The sequence below is a fragment of the Mchenga conophoros genome, linkage group LG20, assembly GCF_057382185.1.
Source record: "Mchenga conophoros isolate Kocher_MC1m ecotype Shallow Benthic linkage group LG20, M_conophoros_male_GT1.1, whole genome shotgun sequence".
NCBI classification, from domain to species: domain Eukaryota; kingdom Metazoa; phylum Chordata; class Actinopteri; order Cichliformes; family Cichlidae; genus Mchenga; species Mchenga conophoros.
Genome location: NC_140545.1, coordinates 25,972,248 through 25,998,306, shown reverse-complemented (window position 1 = coordinate 25,998,306; position 26,059 = coordinate 25,972,248). Strand labels below are relative to the sequence as shown.

Below are 26,059 nucleotides of genomic sequence, written 5' to 3'. Positions count from 1 at the left end.
GGCTTCAGTGAACAGATGCGTCTCTGGGGTCCTTACAAGAATTTTTCCAATTTCACGCTGTGATAGCTTTGATATTTTATGTAGATTCAACTAAAGAAAAGGAAACAAATGATTTTAATTGCATTTTTTATTTTTTTTTTAAAGACTGTCAGAAAGCCTGGAGAACTTGCTCAAGACCACTTACAATATTTTCAAGGGAGTCTGGCTTCTGACTCACATCATGTACATATTTGGCTTTGGCTTTGACGTACGGCCACTCTGTCTGCACTGTATTGCTCCTGAAGCATTTTTTAAAAACTTTTAAAAAATCTAGCTTCTGGATTTTCTTATGCTGTGATTGCTCCATCCTGTTCTGGTTACTGTAAGATGTTATCTTTAAAAACTATGTGCTGACAGCGTACAGAAGGTCTGCTGACGACGCTTCAGTGGAGCAAGGTCAGCAGACCTTTTTACAGTTGATCTTTCCCAGCTTTATTCATTCATTGTGATTAAGTGTCACCTGATCTTAAAGTCTGCCAGACTCTTCACCAAGTGACTTTATTTGTTATCTGACTGCCGTGCAGCACCACAGTCTTGTGAACTGATTTGTTTTGCAGCTTTAGCACATCGTTCTCAAACTATTTCAGTCACGTCCGTATCAAATGAGCTCAGACTTTCATGCATCGGCTTGGTTAAGTCAGCGGGGTTGAACAGCTTACTCTGCTTAGTCAAGCATCAGATTCTTCAATCCTATATGCTTCACTGCAAATAATGATATATTTCTGGTCCCCATTACATGCTGGCAGCTACTTAATCACGGAGGGATGTTACTGTCTTTAACTATGTGCTGACTCTGTAAAACCTGCAGTGCAGCGAGCATATTGACTTAGTTGTAATTCAAATTATTTTTGCTGTTTTAATTATGTGGTAACATTTTAAAAAAACAAACAAACAAACTCTTAGAAGGAGGAAGTTTACTGATCTGTGAAGTGGACAGTTTAATGCAGTTTCAGCTTTTGTTTGCTGGTTACACACCCTTTTAATGAAGGACACAAACAGACTGTAGAAGAGTACAATGTTTTTCAGATCTTTTTAAAGAATATTGGGGTGAAACGGACAAAATCTTGTCAGGTACATTTTTATTGCCCTCTTCAGAGTAATGGGCTAGAACTGGCTGTGAAAAAAAAATCATTATTCCAGTGTTACATCAGATTTTTATGAAGGTGTAGATTAAAAAAATTCATTAGGAATGCTTTCTACTGTGAAAGTTGTCATAACATACTTTATTTTTACAGGAATGGCTACACGTTAAGAAACAACAAAAACAAGAAGGCCAAAAGGTTTCCAAGGTATTGATGGGAGAGACCTAGATGATGTTGTTTCTGCTAAACCACAGCACAGTGTGACTCAGTGGGGTCAAGGTAGCTCACTGAAGCTGAATTAAAGTGGAGAATTTGACGGCTTAGAGAATTTGGTTTAACGAGAAGTACTTACCACCCAACTTCTAATTATAATAATTAAACAGAAAAATTAACTTGATAAACTAGACGATGTACACAGTTCCTTACGCTATAACAGATAAAGTTGTACTTGTTGTTTTAGACTTTCTCTACTGTCGACCACGCCGTGTTGTGTGTTCTCACTGCCCCCTAATGGTGAATTATGGAACTTCTCTGCAACTTTGAGCCAAGTGGCAGCAAATGAACACAACAGACAAAGCAGAGATATATTTGTATAAGGCATTTTTAAACGTGTAAAACAAACAAAGGTTTACAAAAATGCAAATAGCACCAAGTTGACATACAGTATTTTTTTTAAACAACAACAGAAAAAACAAGGCAAGTGTCCACACAGAGGTTGTTGAGTGTGCTTCTCAGCAAAAACCCATAGCAGCACTGTGTTTTGCTGTATTTTTTTTTAATGCAAACAGTTTAATATCACAACAATCCAGTCACTTCATATAAGTTAAACAGGTAAAATGTCTAAACAAAACAATCATGATCAGAGAAATGCCCTCTAGAATAAAACCTTGAGAGAAAATATCTCCCAGCTATACAACCGTAGGCGTGTCTTTGTATTCTGCGTTGTCCTCTTCTCTTTCCAGATGACTCAACTAAACGCCCAGGACATCTGGAGGAACTGGGATGAGAAGCTCACAGGGAAATGACTTTCACTAGTTTGGTTAATTTGCATCTGTGCAGAGTGGGTTTAAAAGACAGGAGACAGAAGCAAATGAAGGCTAATAAAAACCACACTTAAGTCTTAATTTTTTTTATAGATTCTGTAGCTGAAATGCTACTGGTCTCCTTTGTGGTTGGCAGCATCCTTGGCCTTGCAGTCTTTGATGTCATCTTTCAGCTCAGCTAGCTGTTCTGCATGGATTGCCAAGGTACCGTTTACTTGGGACAGGTAGGAGTCAGAGTGTCTCTCAAGCTCCGCCCGGATCCGTTCCAGGTGATCCGCCAGCTCGCTCAGGTTGCTGCACTGGCCCTCTACCTGGGTCACCCTGCTATCGACATCCTTTACCTCTTTCTGCACTTCTATTGCTGTGCTGTGGCAGCCCCGTAGTTCCCCGGCCAGCTGTCTCTTCAATGCCATTAGCTCCCCTTTCAGCTGGACCAGTCGCCTCTCCCCAGCTCCAAGGAGGGAGGCTTGGTGGCCCATGAGTTTGGTGATTCCTTGCACTTGGTTGACGAGTTGGTGCTCTCTTTGTTCCCATGTGGAATTAGCATGTCCCACTTCACTTGCAATAAAGCTAAGAGAGTCCTTTAGGCCCTTCAGAGTGCGGTTCACAGAGTTGATGTTGACCTTTAGCAGTGTGATCTCTCCTTGGATAGACCCTTCTGTTTCCTCCTGGGCAATCCGGAAGAGCATGTTCTGAAGGGTGTTGTTTAAGCGATCCAGCTGGTTAGAGTGAGAGTCCAGACGGTTTGTCATCTTCTTTTCCATCTCTTTGCACTCGTCCTCTACTTGAGTGCCGCTGACACCTCCCGCTGGTGGCGTCGAGGGTGGGCAAGAGGTGGTACAGAGGAGCTCCAGGTGTTTTAACTGTTTTTGAATTCCATCCAGATCTCCTTCAACTCTCCTCCTCACCGACTCAATCTCGGTCTCCAGTGCAGGGACCACCTGCCCTTCCAGAAGAGCCGGGGCTGTGGCGTTACTCAGCTCCTCCACGGCCACAGACACTTTCTCCTCCAGGGTCTTCAGCTTGTCCTCAAACAGAGTCTTGAAACCATCCAGACCACCAGGAAACCCTTCAACCCCGTCAAAACTACCACTTGTGGCATTTATTCGGCCCTCTATGTCCACCAGTCGAGTCTCAATCAGGGTGTCTATGTGGATGGTTTGGTCATTAAATGCGGTCTGGAGCTGCCTTTGTGACTCCGTAAAACCTTTAACCGACTCCTCCAGCAGCAACACACGATGAGACAGACTGCTCACCTGCAACAATCAATAACTCATTAGTTGTTGTGTAAACCATGTCATGGCCTAACAAACTGCACTCATAAATTATTACAATTTAGTGATGTGACCCTTTCTGGATTTCAGAGCTGGATTTGGAGCAGCCAAGATATTTTTAGTACCTTTCAACAAATCTCCATAATAACATTTCAGTATAGTGTGTTTCAAAGGTCTGAGAGGGAAACACTGGCTTTTTAGCACATATGGAGCCATCTCTAAGGTGGGGCTTCGAACATAGAGTGGAGAAGCACTCTTTTCACCACTCTGCATTTAATAATTAGTTATTATTTTTCTCCTTTTTTTAATCTTTTCTCAGGAATCTGAGATTAAAGTCAGAATTCTGACTTTAATTTCAGAATTCTGGAAAAGAAGAAAAAAAGATGTCCCCAACTTTTGTTCGGTGGCCCTAATCCTCAGACTGGTGTTTTGGGAAATTTTTCTTTGAGCGTCAAAATTTGCAATAATGCAATAAGGTTTCAGCAACTGTCAGGAGATAAAGCTTAGCCTAAACATTTGGAAAACAAAAACTTTTCAATTTCATATGTATGGATAAAGCACCAGAATTATTCGGGATTTCAATTAATAAGCAGATTACTGATTAGTTTATTGCTGTTATATTGTTATATTACAACCCCACTTATGTCATACCTGTCCGCAGCAGCTCTCAGTGAGTGTTAGACCCTGAATCTGAGCTTGCAAAGAACCCAACTCCTCCCTGAGTCCAGTTTCTCTGCCATCCAGAGATTGCTGCATCTGTTGTTGGCCATCCATGTGCTCCCTGTGGCACTCCCTCTGCACCTCCCCGATCTTCTGATCACAGTGCTTCTCGAGGCTCGTCAGACGGCGCTCAAAGCCATCCAGGATATCACCCCTTATATCTGCCAGCTTGATATCTAAGAGTTCGTCCAGAAGAGATCTGGTGTCAGGGCCAGGGATGGGCCTGCCTATAGCTCCTTCCAACAGTTTCTTCAGCTGGCCATCATGACCCAAGACCATCCCCTAAAGATGAACAGAAGTCAGATCAGAGACAAAATTGAATATTTATTGAAGGAATAAAAAAAAGAAATGAGGCATTATTTGTTTCAACTATGAAAAACAATGTATCAAATGATCGATCAGCAGGCATTATGGCACAGTACCTGAATCTCCTCTAGAATATGAGTCTTGGCCCGCAGCTCATCCCTAACTTCTGTCACTCTCCCTGCTAAATCCCCAAATCCAGTAAAGCCTCCTGCTCCATCCAACCCATCATGAGTCCCATCTGGGATCAGCCCAAATCCCACAGCAGAGTCGGGCGCACGAGGTGTGTTCGGTAGCAAGGACACCAGAAATTTATTGGTGTCTTCGCGGAGTGATGTGCGTAGTCGGTCCTCAAGGCCAGTCACCACCCCATTAAGAGTGTCTAGACCCTGGGTAAGGCGACGCAGGTCCTCTTCGATGCGGTCCAAGCGCTCACCAGTTACACCTGAAATGCCATATTTGTTGCCTGTATTTTGAAGGCAAATCACAGAAAAGGGAACGTTTTAGAGATATTCATAAATATGTCAAATATGAGGGAAATAAGTGGTTTCAATTACAGAATAATGCGCAAACATTCAAAAACATTGCAGAGTTAATGACAGTCGTTAATTTAATACTCCAAGACTTTACAATAAACAAATTGGAACCTCTTCTCACCATTTGTCTTTCCTGTGGGTATACCAGGGAAGGGTTTTCCTGGCTCCAGCTGGCCTCCTCCAGGCTTATGCTCAATAGGAGGTCTAGGGCCATGGGGGAAGCCCTTCACACTTGGGCGATGGGGAAGAGCTGCACCCTTGAAAGGTGGCATTGCAATATCTGGATGCGACGTGGGTCCATCGTAACAGTTTTCTCCAGAATAGCCGGGACAACATTTCCACTCGAGCTCGGTCACTGTTTTAAAACCAACCTTGTATTTTGGCTTGTAGAATGTCCTATACCTAAAGGAAATGTGATATAAATGTGCTTACAATAAGTGATTAAGCAAATGTTATGAGTGAAATATATCAGGTTTTACTGTTAGAAGTACTTTTGTTTTCATCAATCATGAGCACAAATACAGGATGGAAAGATGGCGCTGAGCAGAAATAACAGGATTTAGTTGTTCACTATGAGATTAGACAGGGATTAGAGGAAGATTAAGAGATTAAGATAATCGTGGTGTAAATGATGGCATCAGGGGATTGGACCTGGGTTAGCACCCAACTTCATTGTTATTTAGTTTAAGCTGAATTTTCTATCCATTGTGAATCAAAGTCTCTCTTTACACACACACACACACACACACACACACACACACACACACACACACACACACACACACACACACACACACACACACACAGAAAATCCACTCTTGTTCCCATTGTGTCTTTCGAATGGTATACAGGGAGTGCAGAATTATTAGGCAAATGAGTATTTTGTCCACATCATCCTCTTCATGCATGTTGTCTTACTCCAAGCTGTATAGGCTTGAAAGCCTACTACCAATTAAGCATATTAGGTGATATGCATCTCTGTAATGAGAAGGGGTGTGGTCTAATGACATCAACACCCTATATCAGGTGTGCATAATTATTAGGCAACTTCCTTTCCTTTGGCAAAATGGGTCAAAAGAAGGACTTGACAGGCACAGAAAAGTCAAAAATAGTGAGCTATCTTGCAGAGGGATGCAACAGTCTCAAAATTGCAAAGCTTCTGAAGTGTGATCATCGAACAATCAAGCGTTTCATTCAAAATAGTCAACAGGGTCGCAAGAAGCGTGTGGAAAAACCAAGGCGCAAAATAACTGCCCATGAACTGAGAAAAGTCAAGCGTGCAGCTGCCAAGATGCAACTTGCCACCAGTTTGGCCATATTTCAGAGCTGCAGCATCACTGGAGTGCCCAAGAGCACAAGGTGTGCAATACTCAGAGACATGGCCAAGGTAAGAAAGGCTGAAAGACGACCACCACTGAACAAGACACACAAGCTGAAACGTCAAGACTGGGCCAAGAAATATCTCAAGACTGGTTTTTCTAAGGTTTTATGGACTGATGAAATGAGAGTGAGTCTTGATGGGCCAGATGGATGGGCCCGTGGCTGGATTGGTAAAGGGCAGAGAGCTCCAGTCCGACTCAGACGCCAGCAAGGTGGAGGTGGAGTACTGGTTTGGGCTGGTATCATCAAAGATGAGCTTGTGGGGCCTTTTCGGGTTGAGGATGGAGCAAGGCTGGACTGGGACAAAAAATCGGCCCGGGCATTTTGACTAGAGACCGGCCCACCAGGATAAATGTGACGTCATTCAGGGGTAAAACCGCAAAGGATTCTGGGAACTTGTGGCAAGCAGTAGTAGCGCACGCAGGCTTTCAATTGAACTCAGTTACACAGCGATAAAAAGAAACCCAAAAAATGGCAAGAAGCTCTTGTATTATTAACTGCAATAGCCGGTCGCATGACAGCCACGGGAAGCCGACGGGTAAAGAGATCGTTTTTTTTTTTTTTTATCGGATTATGTCGTTGAAGAGAAATTTTTTAAGCCATGTTTCCGAAGTAAGAGCCGACGGATGGTCTGGATATACCAAATATAACGTCTCAGAACACTGCAGCTCACATGTTAGTCTGCTCCAAGCATTCCCACAAAGGTCAGAGTTTTGTAGTAGTTAATACGTCATTTTTCTTAACATAATTGGTGATATAGGTTACAAGCAAGTCTGGCGCTGAACAGAAATTGTCGCGCTATGCTCCTTTATTTATTGTGCATAAATAGTGAATTGTCCTGACACAATATTGCGTTTCGCTTCTGTTATTATGGTACATTGACAAAAACATATACTTTTATTCACAGGATAAAACAGTTGTTTTGTATCACTAATTGCCCAGTGCGATTACAGCATACAATATTATTGTCACTGCTACATTTCTGTAACGCTACCAGAAATTATTTCCACTACTAATTAATTACCGTTGAGCTCAAAGGTTATATTAATAAACGGTTAACGAATGTGTATCTATGACGACGATTTGTGAGACTGGTAAACTTACCTTTGTTCGTACGATGGTCTTTACTTTCTACACGGTGCATTTTAAGGTCCTGCACCCATCCGGCGGTAAACTGTACCTGGGCTTGTTGCAGTGACCTTAAGTTACTAAACTTCACGAGTGTATGCACTCACTCCAAGAACCGTATAATTATAAATCTGAGCATGGTGAAAGTTGGGCAGCACGCTGACGTCTTTTGTCCACTCATAAGGGTCTAACCCTTTCACTCCTTTGATTTTTTTTCCTCGTATCTTTTCTTTGTCTTTTCGTCGAGTCTGTCTTTGTACGGACCGGCATTGTTCTCCTTTTGTTTTGTACATTCCTTTTTTGTGCGGCAAAGAAAAACAAGAAGGCATTGGAACCGGAGAATGAACGTTTTGCGGTGCTGCAAATGCTTGCATTTGATGCGGTACTTGGATTGTTTTGCCACGAGTTCCCGGCATGCAATGCGCGAAAGTCACGTGATTGCTAAACAAGGGGGAGGGTGCATCCGGCCTCCTCGGCTGTAATTGGTCCAGCCCAGAGTCGATCATGACCAATTGGCCAATCCAACACCTTTCATTATATATACCTTTCCTAAAGAAAAAAAAATCCATCGGCCCATAAAAACAAAAAATCGCCAGCGGCCCACCGGGCAAATGCCCGGTACGCCCGATGGCCAGTCCAGCTATGGGATGGAGTCAAGCTCAACTCCCAGTCCTACTGCCAGTTTCTGGAAGACACCTTCTTCAAGCAGTGCTACAGGAAGAAGTCTGCATCCTTCAAGAAAAACATGATTTTCATGCAGGACAATGCTCCATCACACGCGTCCAAGTACTCCACAGCGTGGCTGGCAAGAAAGGGTATAAAAGAAGAAAAACTAATGACATGGCCACCTTGTTCACCTGATCTGAACCCCATTGAGAACCTGTGGTCCATCATCAAATGTGAGATTTACAAGGAGGGACAACAGTACACCTCTCTGAACAGTGTCTGGGAGGCTGTGGTTGCTGCTGCACGCAATGTTGATGGTGAACAGATCAAAACACTGACAGAATCCATGGATGGCAGGCTTTTAAAGTTCTGATGCTGGTCTATAAAGCTCTGAATGGTTTAGGACCAAAATACATCAGTGACCTCCTGACCCAGTATGAACCTTCCAGATCCCTCAGGTCATCTGGATCCGGTCTTTTATCAGTTCCCAGAGTCAGAACCAGACACGGAGAAGCTGCATTCAGCTTTTATTCTCCTTATATTTGGAACAAACTCCCAGAAAGCCTCAGATCAGCTGAAACACTCAGTTTATTTAAATCCAGGTTGAAGACTCACCTGTTCTCAGCTGCATTTGAATAAAGCACCAATTCCACACTTTTAAGCTTAAATTTCAAAACTAACATTTTAACTACTGATTTTATCTGTTTTGATTTTATATACTGTTTTGTTTGTTTGTTTGTTTGTTAATTAGTTTGTTTGTTTGTTTGCTTGTTTTAATCAATTTTAAATCATGCTTTTTATTTGTTTTTGTTTCTAATGTCTCTGTAAAGCACTTTGAATCACCTTGTTGTTGAATTGTGCTATACAAATAAACTTGCCTTGCCTTGCCTTGCTTTTGAGTGTCCTTGGAAAGAAAGGTGGCTATATTGGTCACTGATTTGTTTTTCTTTTGTTTTTGAATGTCAGAAATGTATATTTGTGAATGTGGAGATGTTATATTGGTGTCACTGGTAAAAATAAATAATTGAAATGGGTATATATTTGTTTTTTGTTAAGTAATAGTCACCTGCACACACAGATATCCCCCTAAAATAGCTAAAAATAAAAATAAACTAAAAACTAATTCCAAAAATATGCAGCTTTGATATTAATGAGTTTTTTGGGTTCATTGAAAACATGGTTGTTGTTCAATAATAAAATTATTCCTCAAAAATACAACTTGCCTAATAATTCTGCACTCCCTGTATGAAGAGAAACTTACTAGACAACACTTTGAGAGCAGATAGCAGAAAGGTACATCTGCCTAAGAACAAGTTAAAGCCAAGTTAAAATGGTTTTTTCTTATGCCTTACTTTCTCATGTTTTCAACAAATAATAAGAACGCAGAACAACAGCTTTCCAGAATTCTTAATAAATAAAAAACAGATCTTAATCATTTCCATGCACAGAGACAGAATTGGTAACACAGACGTCCCTGCATTTTATTTTATTTAGCAAAATAAATAAAAAGTTATCAGCAGTATCGCAGATGTGCATTAATAAGGGTAATATATAACACTAGAGGGCAGTATTGATGTAGAGTATGTTCTACATTGTGCTGCAGTTTGCCAAATATAAAGAAAGAACGACATATTTAAACATCATTACCAAACTCCTAAGGCGCAGACTGAACTGTAAAACATCTGCAGCATTGTATTACTTCGTTTGATTGACTCACATCACAACAGGACATTTCTGACCCCAGATACACTTGGTGGTATACTCAGCCTTCACGTAGGTTGCCACTCCATCCTGCATGATGCATGTGATGTTTCTCTGAACCACATGGGCGCAGTGGTTTCTGTGGGGAGAGCAGAGGGATGTTACAATGCTAGCACCAATAAGATGCCAACAGCCCCTGTTTTGCTCTGTGTCCATCACACTGACGTGTGTTAAAGTAAAACCTATTTAGATTTCGTAGAACAGCAACCACTGCAGAGACAAGTACTATAACTAACTGTGAATTTACAAATGTGGTTCAGCAGCAGCACTGTTAATTCAACAGGGCAGTATACAGTAGACTTAAACGGCTAAAACTATAGCCACTTTAAGATACAAAACATGCCAGAAAAAGTAAAGCTGTAACTGCAAACGCTCAGTGTATTGAGGTCAAGAGGAATCTGTTTTATTGTGTATAATTAAAACTGTTGGAGTGTAACAGGCAAAATTTAACAGAAAGCTATTTCTTCCATCAAAAGTGTTGAAAGTGATGAAGATGCATCATAAAACCTTCTGTAAGATACTATTGACTCAGTGTTTTAATCTTTGCTTTGTTGTGTTTAATCTTTTACAGCTCATTCTTCTTTTGGATTATGAATAAGCCCGTGTTGTTGTGTTTTTCTCTTTTTATTGGCACTTTAATAAAAAAAACAAGAAAAGTTTGCTTTTGATCTAGCTGATAGATATTAACAAAAGATCAAAGAGAGCTTTTCATTGAGGAGCTACAGCTGCAGATGGACTGAGTAGGGATTCCTTTGCTCTTTTTCAATTTTTTTAATTTTTAATTTTGACATTTTAAATGGATTTTTTAGTTACTTGTATTCCCAGTTACTTTCAGGTATAGCTGCATGCAGTATACTACAAATACCCAGGCAGTGAGTTGTGTTTCAGTTGTGTGTGGAATCATAGATTGTGTATAAATGTATATATGAGGTAGCCACTTCGGCAACACCCCTTGGTTAGTGAAGTCCCGCTGCAAAGGCTTAAAGTGAGCTTTGTTGTTGTTGCCAAGTTGTTTTATTGGAACAGGATGATAAGGGTGAAGAGCAGCTCTGACTGAAAAGCTGAGGGATGCTGCACACTCATCAGTCAGTGAAGTGCAATTGCTAAATGAACTTCAGTTTACAAAAACGGCATCTTTTATATTCATTAAGACGAAAATAGCAAGTGAGGCCTTAAAGTCATCCAGAAAATATTTACTGATGTGGATAAGGAAGTTGAAGAGTCACTTTCCAATGGACTTCCACACAAGTGGAAGTCTTATTGAAACTACAGGAATTTCCCACTGGTGGAAGCAAGTGCTCAAACATTTCAACACAAGCTCCTTTATTCAAAAACTATTTTAAATACATGTGGTGTATGTAATTTGGGAATGTAGTGGACGAGGAGAGACCACCCATGAATTTTTACCCAGCAGGAGGAAGATATTCAGTCAGCATCAAAGACTGTACCAGAGTGTGTTGTGGTGTTGTTTGATGTTTGTGTGCAATGACTTCCAAACTTCATTGTTAAAATTAGATTTACGTGTTTTTCACATGCTTTACAAGTTGCAAATATATGCAAATGCACTGTGTCATGTTCAATTTCATACAATACTAGTCCAGTCCTGCACGAAAACCATGCAAATAAGTATACTGTACAGCCTACATAGTGTACTTTATGTAAGTATACTAAGAAAACTGAAAGTCCTTTTAGCTTGTTTTGCTTCTTTTAGTTACGTAGGGTAGTTGAGCACCAAAAACATTCACGGAGACTGTTTTCAATCCTGGAAGTGCTCAGATGTGCACTAACTTCACTGTAACAACTTTGAGCAGTTGTTGCATCACACTGAACTTTCCCTGTCTCACTCGCTCTCACTCTTCATAGCCAGTGCAGCTATAGCAACTGCTAAATGTTCCCCTGGCCTCTGTGCAACACAGGAAATGATGATCTGCTCTCTTTAGGCTCACATGTGAAGCATTTCTTACATTCAGAGGGGAGCATTTAGCAACACATGCGGCACTTAGCATTGTTCCACAGCTGTTTCAGGACTAATAGAAGTGTTCGGAGCAGCAGGGAGGGACACGGGGGCCAAGGCGGGTCTACATGCCAAGTTAACAGGTTCAGAGGGCTAACAGAGAGGGGAGGCTGTTAGAATGTGTGAGAAACCACTGCGCCGCTGTGTCCTTCTGCAAATGTGTTGACAGTGTTTTCTGCGTGTGTGTGTGTGTGTGTGTCACCACTCTCCCTGTGTTGACATATGTTAATAGCAGTAGAAGGTAGAGGGCAAAAGTTAGAATGACAGAGCTCCTTTCATACCAGCCTGACAACCTGCTGCCAGGTCATGGGTTGTTAAGGAAGTGGCAGTTACGACCTTAACTGATGTGGTATGATGGGAGTTCTTTAAGTACTTTTAACTCCCGCATGCAGTTTACTACTTGGTGCAAATGATTTTCTTAGCATAACAAAAAGGGGAACTGGCTGGAATAATGTATTAGGTCATTGAAATAAGAAATGCAAGCTTAATTTGACAACACAAATGATGCTGCATCATCTTTTCTGGCTAGTTTTTTTTTTTTTTTTTTCAAAAGCTGGACTCCTGTAACATTTCTGTTGTTCTTAATAATTTGCTTTCATGCTGTTTTTCTTCTCCCTCTCCACCTGCAGGCTCTTTTCTTTACCAGGCCAGAGGGACTTTAAAACTGATCACTCCCTGTGCTGTCATCTGCTGTTCGCAGTGAGATCTATTGCAGACAATACACAGTTTTTGGCACCAAAGTAAATGACTTTTTAAAAAAAAAAGAGAGAGAGAGAGAGAGAGAGAGAGAGAGAGATGTAAGCAGTTAGATCTTGTACAAATGTGTTTGTCAAAGTCACATGAAGATTTTGATAGCGATTTCTGCAGTATAGAAAAGCTATAGATACTGTCAACCTGAATATTTCAGCACTATAGTGAATGGCTTCAGTATTATTATGTGATATAAATCAAATTTAATGCCTTTAGTTTTCTCATCTTACATCTTCAAGGAGCTTAAAGACTTGTCTCTGTGTAGCTCTTAAAAGCTGATAGCTGATAGTTGCTGATAGATAGATGTCAAACTCATTTTACATTGTGGGCCACATACAGCATATTTTGATCTTCAGTCATCCCGACCAGTGAAACTACATGATAAATATGTAAAATTGCAGAAAAGGTTATTTTACTATCCTGTAATTATAATATATTTTTGTTAATTTACTGTGGACTCACTAATAGTGGGGACAAAGGAACTTTCCTGTCATTAAAATTGTTTATCTGTTAGTTATTTTGGAGTAGAATGAATGGCAATGGGGTTGGTTGGAAAAACTGTAAAACCTGTGAAAATACAGTTAAAAGTTTGAAATCTATGCATTCTTTCACATTATCTCAAGCTGTCCAGTGGGCTGAATTTCACTCTTCGCTGGGCCTGGTTTGGTCCCCAGGCCTTCTGTTTAAAACCCCTGATATAGAGAATAGTAAGTGTGTGACCGTTTTCACAGCTGTGAGATGTAACCCACAGACTTCACACCATGGCGAAAAGTGCAGCAATCCAGATGTACATGAGGGGGGGGAAATGGTTCCCTGTCCACAGTTTTCTGTTTCTGCTTCACATTTTTTTGTCATTTTTCTGTCAGTGTCATTTGGGTCTATGAGTGATATTTAATCCTCACTGTCTTCCATACAAGGGGGGTTTCTGGCTTTGTGAAACTCAGAGTTGAGTGCTGATATAAATCCCGTCCCTTTGCGCTGCGCTGTCGGTCAGGTCAGCAGCAGGTCGCCTTTGCTGTGTGAAAACCTGTTTTTACAAGACGAATGTTAAGTTTCAGCTTGAAAGCCTGAAAGCAATAATACAGTCAGCTGTTGAGAAAATGACACATACTCACGTGTGCAGATTTTATAGACACATAATCAAGCAATAAAGACCTTGGGTTTATATCTCACATCCACAGAGACCACTCAACTCTGCAAAAAGAAGACTACACAAACTTTATTCCAAAAATATGAACCCTCGATGTGGAAGTGGTCGTATATGAGCAGGAGCGCTGCCTTTAGCATTTCTTATTATTATAGCCACTTCCAGCAGCTGCAGAGTAGGTGAGAACTTTGTTTGGGCTGCTTTTGTGTGTGGGAGGATGCCCAGCTGTGAGAAGGCTGTTAATCTGGACACTTTGGGGAAAAAGAATGTCCAAGTCCTGATGTGTATGATATGAGATCAGAGAGCTATAGACAGAACAGTGAAAAGGTGAGAGAGGAGTGATAGCCTATTCTGAGCTTTTTCCATGCCTCATCTGTCAGCCAGTGTGGTACAAGGTCACTACTGTTAAAAAGTATAAATACTTTCTGGCGTGTTTGTTTTAGAGCTTGTGGGGGACAGATGAGAAGGGTTGGCTGCCCATAAAGTACCACACAGTACAAGTCACCTAGGTCAAGTCGCGTTTATTTAAAGCTTATAGTTAAAAGCAAATAGCACTTCCAAACATGCAACACACCTGATCATAATATAGAGTAGAGGTGAAGCTGCAGTTAGACACCACGGTGGCTCCAACACTGTAAAGCCCGAAACATTAAATAATTGCCAGAAAGTTAATATATATTTTTTAAACTGGTGAGTTTATTGAAAGTTATGACAAATTGAAAAAAGTCATTAATAATTAATTTGTTTTTAATTTGTATAATTTTGCTACATCCAGTATTTTTGTGCAATTTATTGCTCAAACACTTGTTGTGAAAAAAATCACACAGATGAAGCAGAGGTCTCAAAAACTCAGGTTACAGGGTTAATAAATGTATTCTAGTAAATAACCTATTGACCAGTACTATTTATTGCAGTGATGAGTTGGTGAGGTTGACGCATTGGCACAGTGAAGTCATGCCTCTAAATGCACAATCTCTGAAAAGACAAGATGTATGTAAGAAACGACTGACTACACACTAGTGCATTTTCCTATTTTATTTTGTAAATGTGATAATTCTGCACCTTCTCCCATCAATTTAGACTGAATTACTCATAAAGACTCTGGAAAAAGGAAGATTCCCAGACATGAGATGACAAAAACTGAAATATTTAGCCAGAACTTAGAGCCCGGTGAGCTCCAGACCCTGCCCATTATCAAGCATGCCACAGTGAAGCATGGTAGTGGTATCATCATACTCTGGGGGTGTTTCGCAGCAGCAGTGACAGGGTGACCGGTTCAAGTTGAGGCAATGTCTTTGAAGATAGTGCACACAACATGAGACTGAGACATGCGTTCAACATGACAATGAAAGGGTGGTTTCTGGATGTCTATGATTGTCCTTAAATTCCTCAGAACAAAAAAAAAAAAAAAAATCAAACCCTCAACAACGTTCCTGGAGAAACATGTAGCTAGCTTGTTTACATGTGTTTGAAACAATTTCATAGGAAAAGGGGAAGAACCTGCCCAATTCCAGATGTGCAAAGCCTGTCGAGACTTATGCAAGAAGACCTGAGCTCAGAGCTCCCAAAGGAAATATACTAAGTTTCACTTTCAGTTTTTGAAAATTCTCAGGGTATGTTTTTACTTTGTTGGTAAGGTGCAATAAATGGATATCAATGACACAGTAATCACTTTTTGGATGAATGAAAATGTTAATCTTCCAAATAATCTCTTTATTTTGGTAATAGTCATTTAACTTCACTTACTTAACGCTAAATATTTTTTTTGTGTGTGTTATATGAAACTAACAATTGATGTTTTTCAAAAGAAAGCAAAAAGAAGGCAGGGAAACACCCAAAACTGAAAGTCTCCAGTTGATCCACACATTCACTGAACCACCCAATCCCCACTGAATACACAAACTGAATTTGTGTAAACTATGTCATGTGTCTCCAGACCTAATCTGACCTTGCACTCTTCCTTTTCAATCAGTATGAAAAGTCTTCATCTCCATTCACCACGACAGGAAAACTGCACTTTCCTTTGTCTCTCTGGTCTCTCTCCCTCCTCCTTACTCTGAGTATTGTCTGTTTTTGTGTCACTGGAGTATGGCATTTGTGACTGCTGGTCTGGTCCCACTGTAAATGTTTGAAGTATAGCGTTTCAGCTTAAAAATCCTTTCATAGCCTCCCAAGAGAAAAGCAGAATTCCCATCTCAAATTCACATGTGGAATGTGTTTGGAAAGTATTGTTGTGGCTACACCTCCACAGTTTGATGGGCCTGAACAAATCACCTCTCATTCACCCTTTCCTATAAATTTTCCTATAACTACAGGTTATGTTTAATTAGTCATATCAGTGTTTCTCTTGCTGTGTTGTACGTTTCCCCTCTCTCTCATTCTATATATCACAAAGCTCCTCCGCCTTGCCTCATCATGTCAGGCTCTTTACTTTTCCCTATACTGCCTCAGTTGTTTTGACATGTGGCACTAAAGGGCTTACCTCACTCATTACAAACCACACTCTCACCTGTAGGAACTCCTGACTGCTTGACCCGAGTCCATTGCTTTTGGGTCCGACAGATTTATGAAGAGTGGAATGGATAAAGAAAAAAATATGATCTTTAATAGGACCATTGGTCTAACTCCAAGGCCCATCTCGTTTGATATATGCTTTTAATGAAGCCTATTTCCAGCCAACTGGCAGGTCTTGAAATTCCCATGGTCCAGGGATTATTAAAACTGTGCTTATGCCTAATGATTAGAGGTAAAGGCATGCTACTCCCAGCTTTAAGACCAAAGAGATCACTTTGTCATTTGGAGACAGGGTCAGCTCCAAGCCAGCTCTAGTCATCATAGCTTAAACTCAAGTGACTACACATGCTTACATTTTGGAAATTAAGCTGTTAAAAGCAACAACATAAGCTTGTGTACATGTAGATGTACTGAAAAAATAACTTTACTTATCCTCAGGCATTTTCCAAAGTACATAATCTACTTTGAATAAGCTCTCTGTGCTTCTGAAAAGAACGGTTTCAAACAGAATTATTAGATTTACAAAGAAAAGGGGTTATTGTGTATGCAATAAGAGTGAAACAGTGTAACTGTGATACTTTATTTAGCTCTACACATAGGCCTGATACACTGAAGAGACCAGAATATCACTCATATGTAACCTGCAACACAAATCTCTTCACAGGCAAATAAAAATAGAACTATTCTCTTTTTATTCAGAGGCTTTTATGAGAAGATCTTTTGATCTGTGTATTAGCCAAGTATGAAGGTAAGAGTCACAGGCTATCAGCCAGACTTAGCATAAAGACTGAAAACAAGAGACACGGCAAGTATAACTCTATCCATTTATTGATTCCCCTTCTGCCCTTTTTTTCCTGCAAATTTCTGTAAATTATAAAATGCAAAAAAAAACAAAAAAAAACCCAGACTGCATTCTTACCAAAATGCTAATCTTTTTATAAACCAGGACGTTTTTATGCCTAAATCTGCTGACTAAAAACAAAAGTGAACAATAACTTTACTTTTTGTTGTAAATGTCTTTTAGTCTTAAAAAGTTAAAGCACACCTGTACATGCCAGCTGTGGCTCATTGGAAGACTTTTGCATAAAAATAACAAAGCACTGAAATGTAGATGCTTTACTTTAATGATGTAAGTTGTCAGTTACACTTTGCTTGGGATATTTATTTGGAAATTCGCACCAGAATCAACACCCTATCCAATTAACTACAAACTGAATCATAATCCAACCTCATTAAATACCTTCAATATTTTATAAAAAGCAACTAATCTTTTTCACTGTTCTTACATAAACCTGAGTACTTTGGCAGATGGATTTTAAAAGAAAAGTGTCAGGTAGCTTGGGAGTTTGCTGCATGGTCTTTTTGACCCTTAGCAGGAGACCGGCTCCATTCTTGCTCTCCACTGGACATTCAAGATAAACGTACAACAGCAACCTCTAACCTTTAACCTCTGCTAACCTACTGACCTTTCCCCCTTGATCTCTGTCCCATACATCAAAGAAAAAGCCCTCAGATATGTCTGTAATCTGATTGGTAAAGACATGTGGCATCTCCCAGGATGCTGTTTGATTTATCCAATACCCATTTCCCAGTGATGACTATGTATGACTCTTGGCACCTGTTCAGTGGTGATGTGTGAAAAATAGTCATTGTTTTGCTAATCCTAAAAGAACTTCCAAAATACTCAAAAAGCGATTTCTTTCACTCATTTTTTCCTCTTTCCCAGACCTTTTGTTAAAAACATAAATCACAAAATCTGACCTTCCTGAGCCACAGTTTAACCTTTGGAAGAAAATTAGCTTCTTTGCAATAGAGCTGTGACAGGTACAGTACTGTAACTGTCTAAGATGTCACAGTCACCCACTGGAGGGCCATATATTTTTCTTACAGAAGCAAGTGGTTGCACTGAATGAAGGAATGACTGTGAAATCAAATCACTCGCTTTGCTGCCAAAATACAGACAATAATTCAACATGAAGACAAAAAGTCTGGGGTGTTCCAACAGCTGAGAATTTTTTAAGTCTCGTACTAAAAATCCAGTGAGGTTTTGCCAATGTGTGAGTGTAGTCAAGTTAGAAAGAGGAGTTAGACTTTACGGGCGATCATGGCTCAAGAGTTGGGAGGTCGCCTTGTAATCGGAAGGTTGCCGGTTCGAGCCCCGGCTTGGACAGTCTCGGTCGTTGTGTCCTTGGGCAAGACACTTCACCCGTTGCCTACTGGTGGCGCCAGTGTCCGGCAGCCTCGCCTCTGTCAGTGTGCCCCAGGGTGGCTGTGGCTACAATGTAGCTTGCCATCACCAGTGTGTGAATGGGTGGATGACTGGATATGTAAAGCGCTTTGGGGTCCTTAGGGACTAGTAAAGCGCTATATAAATACAGGCCATTTACCATTTACATGCTGTAAATGCGCTCCGGTGAAGTCCTTTAGTTACACTTAAATAGGCATTCATAAACACACTCACTCACTCACACACACACACATCATAACGTGTTATTTTAAAGTGTCTATTTCCATTGACCAGTCAGGCTGACAACAACTGAGCTCATATGTCTGTAGTGGTGGTCTGACAGCAACACGTCCCCAGAGGCTACTGTGTCTAAGATGTGCCTGCAGCTCCTATATAAAACTATAGTTGGACTCTCAGAAACAAATGGAGCAATACTACCAGTTATCAGCGACAAGCAGTTCCTGACTGTATTTCATTATTGATCAATTTGTTTTGACTGGAAAGTCTATTACATCTGGCTAATCAACTAATCTTGTTGTGTAAGATGGAAATCTGGCACGACGGCCTGTATAAAAAGAAATAAACCTCTTTGGCAATGCTGTCAAAAAGTAAAGGAAGGTATACAGGTATATAGCTACCATGCTGTACATAAGAACACTTAAATCATTATAAAAACTGCATTGGCTTACTGTTTAGTGAGCCAATTCGAGTTTGGCAATTTAAGCTTCAGCTCCCTGTGACTCCAAAATGGTCATATTTATAGATTTGTGTTGCCAATTCTCTGAAATCGCATACTTATGTTCAGAATTTTAGGGCATATGAATGTTGGTGAATAAATACCTCCGGAAACACAAGATGAATGTCCATTAGAAACAATTTATACAGATAAAGTCCAGTTCTTACCATATAAAATTGTACAAAATATATGGGGGGCAAGAGTCTGATTGTATAAATGTATTTCTGCAAGAGTTGTGTTAAGTAAGAAGTTATTTTAGTTAGTCAATTAGGTCAGTTTTTTTTTTTAAAAAGTGGCAATCTAATAATAGCTGGGGAAAATCCAATATTCAGATTAACCGAATAGTGAGCAAAATGTAAGGGGATGAAAGTAATATATTCAGTTTTAGAGTTAAGTGAGAAAGTTAAAGGTGTAGACTCAATATAGACACTGCATTCAGGTTGAGGGATGCTGAACAGTATGTTGGGTGGAGGTGAGCATACATGGCAGACTAAGTGGGGCTGGGCAATCAGCAGTCTTCTGTGGCAGTTTGAGTGAAGCAGCAGGTAGCTGGGGAGCTGTCCAAAAGCATAAATGCTCTTGTGGGAAGCCAAGCAAAAGAGAAGGGGGGGAGGAAGAGGGAGGAAAAACCAAAAGAGCCCTGCGGGCCAAACATCAGGCATCAGGCAAAATATATCCACAAGTCTGTTTCATCTCAGAACTTCATTCAATAGCGTTCATAACTTACTGTTACTCTTCTGTGTGTGTGTATGTGTGTATCATCTTTACAATATGTATCTGTCATGCAGTAATTAAAAGCAGATGAACACCCCTCACCTTTGTGTTAAATCTGGAAAAGTTAAATAATTTTCTACTTAACTCAGGGTAAGTTCATTTGAAATCAGTGTCTGCGACTGGAAGCCAGTTGTGCCACTCCCTCCTGCCAGCTGTACCATAAATCTTGCCCCTAATTGAGCCCCCTTGCCCCCCCACCCCTTTACCACACACACATACAGTGACTGTGAGGAATCAATACCCTTGTCATCAACTCTGCACCCCCTCGCTGCACCATAATGACCGTCATGATGGCTTTGTTTTCACTGTTGCTTCGTTGTTGCACTATAGTGTTTATCCCCAGCCACAGATGGTTTTAGGTGTGAACCACAGAAAAGAGGCTGATTTTGAGTAAGACAGAAACAGAGCGTCAATTCAGGGATCTGTTACCAAGCTGATTCCATAACTAAAAACATATTTCTGCAACTCACTGGTGACATGGGTTTCTCGAGGGAAATACAGTATTAGGTGGGTCCTGCTTGAACTCCAGCTACTTGGAATGATTTTAGAATTCAATACCCTGCACCTTGGAAACACAAATAAAACATGCATCTGTTCCTGTTATGTGTCCAAGGTGGAGAACTTACTTGTGACGGGTCATGGGCTTGTTTGGTGAGTGGTGAGGGTTGAGTCCAGCCTTGTAGAGGTTGTATCTGTTTCCATAGAAAGGGTTGACATGGCCTCCATAGAAAGTCCCTTTACTGTGAACAACAGAGAGGAACACTCCCAGGAGAAAGACCTGTGCTATTAGCTGGCACAACTTGGTCCGCATTTTGTTTTTCTAAGTCTTTTCCAAGGCTAATCCAGAGTCTCAAAAATTCAACTGTCAAGAGGAGAGGGGTTCAGAAGTGGTAGTCTCTAGCTCCTCTGGGTGTTGTGTTGCTCCTTGGCACATGGAAAGTCTTGTTTTCTTCAGTGGGCCCTGGAGGAGGCGTGCAGTCCAAACAGCTCTAGCATCAGCAGCATCTTGTCCTGTACATCTTCAGGTTGCTCACTAACAAAATTCTGAGCACGCAAGACGGAGCAGGGGGAAAACTGATGATACTGAAGAGGGAGGGGGAAGGGAGAGGGGAAGGAAAACAACACAAAGGTGTGCTGGAGGAGGCGAAAGAAGAAAGATGAGCGCAAGAGAGAGCAAAGAAAAGAGGGAAGATAGTGTCAGTCTGTCTGTTGGAAAGTTTCAGCTCCATATACACAAATACTGTGTAGGAAACCTGCTGCCGAGGCTCGACCCTCTAAGTAATCTGCTCTCTGCACGAGTGAGGGTGTGTGTGCAAGCAGCAATGTGCTGCTCTTGCTGCCTCTGAAGGGGCAGGCAGACAGCCTGTATTTGCATATCCCACCCCAACTCCAGCCCGGTGGCTCGCACAAAGAGGGGGACTGACTGATATCAATTGATGTCCTGCTCTTCTTTCTCTCTCTATTGCAGCATCACAAAAATACAAAGTTGTACATGGAGATACTTCACTTCAAAGCAGACTCCAATAAGCAACAAAAAAAAGCCGCTGTCCTATTCTGTTTGAAATTTTTTCACCCACCCCCCATCAAGCATTTTTAGTTGTTGTGTATTCAGTCCCCTGATTTTATTTCTTTACCCAGTTCTTTTCTTTCTCCATCTGCTCTGGGAGCGGCTGTACATCAAAGCATAGCCCCAGTATGCAGTGCCATGTGCGTGGCTATGGCTGCAGCCAGCTAAGACGCTGTAGATCTGGACACAATGGACCTCCTCCTTGCTTCACTGCGGTCAGTCATTAAATATCCCAGCCACAGCTTCAGTTGAGAGTCACGTCCCAGCCCCCCACTTATGTCTTACTGCACATCCATGTGGTTCTTGAATTCATGCATAAATGCCTGCGTCTCTAAAGAGTATTTCCTGGGATTTAATCGAATCAGTTCAGTTTCTATGATAAGTGAGAGTGATTGTCCTCTATAATTTTTTCGTGAGTTGTAAAGATTTACATTACATAAACCTTTAGTAACAGGAGACTAACTTGTGCTAAACTTAATTCAATAAAAAATAAGCACTTTTGAGCTTTTTGATGGCAGCAGAATGTAGAAACAAAGCTCGAAAATTGGTACTAAAAAGAAAAAAACATTTTGCAACATTTTTACAACTATTTAGGTAAACTAAAAGCAGGTAAGCAACATGGCTCCCTATAGAATTGGCGGCTTACACATATTGACAGGCACCATCAATGCTGAAAGGTTCAGGACCAACACATGCTCCCATGCAGACATCTTTTTCATGGAATGCTTGAAAGAGGCACAAAACAATGCAAAATCACATACTGCATCTATTACTACAGCATGGCTTCCTAGAAGCAGAGTCCGGGCGTTGAATGATCTTCCTGCTGTCCAGATCTTTCACCAATTGAAAACATTTGCTACATCATCAAATTAAAATATGAGAAGGAAGATCCAGCACTGTTGAGCAGCTAGAATCCTGGATCCGACAAGAATGGGACAATATTCCGAAAAGTCAAACAACTGGCCTCCTCAATTCCCAGACTTTTACAGACTCTTAAAGAACATAATGATACTATATAGTAGCAAACATGGTCTGTTCCAACTTCTTTGAGATGTGTTGCTGCCATCAAATTGAAAAAGTGCCAGTATTTTTCCAAAATGGTACAGTTGCTCAGTTTAAACATTTGACACATTCGCTATGTTCCGTTGTGGATAAAATATGGATTTATGAAATTTGCAAATCATTACATTCTGTTTTTATTTCCATTTTACACAGCATCCCAAGTTTTTCAGAACTACCGAGTAGTCTCAGACACATTGTAAGAAGACACTAAAACCAGAATGTTGTCATTTTTAGAGTTAGTATCCAGTTTATATAAATCCTGAAGGACCAAACATTACACAGCACTCAGCTGTTACAGTGACGGAATCCAAGATGGATCTAACTTAAGGAGAAGTTTGCCAGAAATAGGCAGTAATCCTGGGATATAACGGTGTCTTTATGTTCCAGAAGGGTCACAGAGGATTAGCAAAATACACTAGAGAGATGCACAGAGCATTCTCAGTAGCTGGTAGAGGGACTTGGTGACTTTCATACCTTGCTTTATTGGTCACAGCTATTTTTGGCGGGGGTATAAACTCTGGCATGGATATGCTGCCAGTATATCTTGGCTCCATCCCAGTTTTCAGGTTTTCTTAATTGTCATGTTATTTATAAGAGGATGACGAAGGGATTGGCAGCCAACTTATATGCATGTGCGGCTCATTTTTAAAGTTTAGAAGACAGATTTGGAGGAAGAAGCTGCTGTTTGAATTGACCTCTTTGTTTGGATGGTTGGTTTGCAGTGCCCTTCTCACCTGTGTGTGGACTTTGCACTACTTAGGCTACTGTATTTAGTCTTCATTTACAAGTCAATAAGAAAGAAAAACACACAGCTTGGTGATATGTATAGAAATATTGACAAGAGGGAGAGCCCCTCAAACACTCAAGCAGGTGGTGGATCTATTGAGCAATGTAGGCTAAACAGATCCAAGTGGGTAAACAAAACCTTTGAAATGCATTTTGGAGTTATGGTTCTTTATGGCTTTTGATCTTATTCCATAATTTGCCCTACATTTAGCTTATCCTGTTGCACTTTTTTTGGCCTATGCTGCACAGACTCACATGTCTATAGTTTGTGAAGATGAAGCATTTTGCTTCCTGCTGAAGATGAACCCCATTGCTCCAGAAACGGTCACCTCACACTGGCAGGGAGACAGTGAGAAGGAAACTATTTTAAATCTTTGTCCATTCTGGCAGTGAAATACCATTTTTCACTGAAATGACTGGCACAATTTTAAACAGATGTGTCCCAGCATACTGTCCAGATGTCAGGGTAAAATGAGAAATATCTGGGATACTGACTTATGCTAGTTTGATAGTTTATGATCATTTAGAACAAAAAATAATAATTCTTACTGTGGTGAACAAACACTCGGGCAATAGATGCCAAAGAAAAAAAGCCAAAGAAAAAATAAAGAGTACTAATAATGACATAATTGCAGTGTACTGTGTAAGAGCCAAACATAAAATTCTATGCTTGAATGATGCATTACTCAGCCAAAACAGTTTCTGTTCACTGTAAGTCTTATGAGTCAGGATTTACTCAATTTGTTTCCTTCAATTTATTTATTTTTTTATGCATTTTTTTCTAGCTAATAGCAGATACAGTATTTCTGTGTTGCATCTGTGAGTGGTTTTAGATAAGTATTCTTATCTTGCGCTGAATGACTGACTCCATACCCTGAGTGGAAATCTGAGAGGAAGTTCATACAGCTTTTCAAAAGTCCACGGCCTCCTGAGCATTTGGCTAATGCAATATAAGTCAGTGACATTTACACTGTGCTATACTGTAGGGGCAGTTTCCTCATTTTTATTTGGTTTCAACTCTGGATCTTTTTCCATACATACAGCCCGTTTTCAGTTTTTTCCCTTAGGGAACAAGCTGTGAAAGGAGCCTTCAGTTTGTAGTGTCTCTGTGCACCCTCCTGCAGAGGTGAGATACAAAATGAATCCACTGCAGTGAAACAGGACACCACTCCGTTAGTTTGATTTCCCTAACCCCTCCGTGAACCAACCCCATCATTTGCTATCAGTCTTCTCTAGGGTTTTTACAGACACTTTTATTAGATATACATATATTAGATATAAGTACAGAAATGGGATGGATTCCAGGTCAGTGACATCAGCTACTTAGCAATGAGGACACTCGATCGCTTCTTACAGTAGTGACCTGGGATGCAACCCAGTCTTCAAAAAGTAACCAGAGGAATCAGGAAAATAGCTGTTATTTATGTCCCTATATTATGTCCCGAGCTTTGAGAGTTGCAAGACTGCACATGTATACTCAAAACCGCACCCAAGTGTCCAACAAATGCCAGCAAATTCAGCAGTAAGGTCTCTAAGTGTATTTTGTGTAAAGTTACCCAAAACTTCTTCCTCATGAAATGTATTCATTGTTTGGACACTTGGTGTGTTGATTCCCTGTGGTGATATGACTCTCCATTGCTTGCACTGTAAAACGTGCTTTTTAACATGTGACACCGGCAATAAAATCAGGCCTCCATCTACAAGAGTTCATGATGGATGGTGATAAATGACCTGCTGTAAACACTCTACAGACACTCTACTGGTGCTTTCTAGCTAAAGAAAAAGGAAGTATTCTGTGTTGTCTATGGTATGGTAAGATGGTGCGTACATAAAATGATCTGATTTCACTACCACAAAAAAGGGCCTTAAAGTACATTTTCCATTTTGCTAATAAGCCTCTTATTATCAGGGTGATTGGACATATTGTGAAGGACTCTTTTGGTGAGAGTATTTTGCTAACACAGAAATAACCTTTGTTCATGCTCTTCTCATGGGTTTGAAGAAGGCTCCGCAAGAACAAAGTGATGCCACAAAGATTGTACCAGTCTTAATTTAGCAAAATGTAATCTAAATAGATATTCATGCAAGGAACAAAGACTTTGGTACTGGAAGCTTTCTGGATTCTGCTTGTAGTCCAAGTTCTATTGACCACTGATGAGAATATTTACGCACAAAATCTATTTTCTATTGATCCCTCAAATAAAAGCAGTGTTTTCACGGGAGTGAACGTGCCTTTCTGTGATGGAAAAAGGCCCTTTTCCCATAACAGAACCAGGAGAAACTCCTAAAGATGTTTGTATGGGAAAGAAAAGGCATTCCAGAAAGTATACATAGATGACCACAGGTCATTTTTTCCTCTTCCTCTCATCTGCAAAGTACCAGAACAGTTCTTTATGCTGTTGTCATTCCATGTGAGCTATGCACCAGAGTTTACTTTCATTCCAGTTTTCCAGACAAGACAGAAAGGCGGTGAGTTGGGGCACACAGAGACCCCTTGGGAGTTTGCAACAGAGTGGGACCTTTTGGCAGAGGAAGCATCTTTGCTTCATG

At 40.6% G+C, this 26,059-nt stretch overlaps 1 protein-coding gene across 2 annotated transcripts; it reads right to left on the bottom strand.

The window, feature by feature from the left end:
- Positions 1 to 280: 280 nt before the first annotated feature.
- emilin3b (elastin microfibril interfacer 3b) lies at positions 281 to 21,379 on the bottom strand. Of its 2 annotated transcripts, XM_085260347.1 has the most exons (6): positions 20,721 to 21,379; positions 9,889 to 10,011; positions 5,119 to 5,399; positions 4,581 to 4,927; positions 4,090 to 4,440; positions 281 to 3,420 (listed from the first exon to the last, which is right to left on the bottom strand). In XM_085260347.1, the coding sequence occupies exons 1-6, from the start codon at positions 20,903 to 20,905 to the stop codon at positions 2,275 to 2,277; spliced, it is 2,433 nt and encodes an 810-aa protein (XP_085116473.1). In that variant the 5' UTR covers positions 20,906 to 21,379; the 3' UTR covers positions 281 to 2,274. The 2 variants fall into 2 exon arrangements, with proteins under 2 accessions (XP_085116473.1, XP_085116474.1); XM_085260348.1 differs by lacking the exons at positions 9,889 to 10,011; positions 20,721 to 21,379 and adding an exon at positions 7,482 to 9,851 and having other exon boundaries at positions 285 to 3,420.
- Positions 21,380 to 26,059: the final 4,680 nt, after the last annotated feature.

Bases quoted from the DNA above. Each gene is read 5' to 3' on its own strand.
- emilin3b (XM_085260347.1), bottom strand. From the start codon at position 20,905: ATGCGGACCAAGTTGTGCCAGCTAATAGCACAGGTCTTTCTCCTGGGA. The intron at 10,012-20,720 runs GTAAGTTCTCCA...CTCTCCCCACAG, and splicing joins AAGCCCATGACCCGTCACAA to AAACCACTGCGCCCATGTGG. The intron at 5,400-9,888 runs GTGAGTCAATCA...CATTTCCTTTAG, and splicing joins CAGAAATGTCCTGTTGTGAT to GTATAGGACATTCTACAAGC.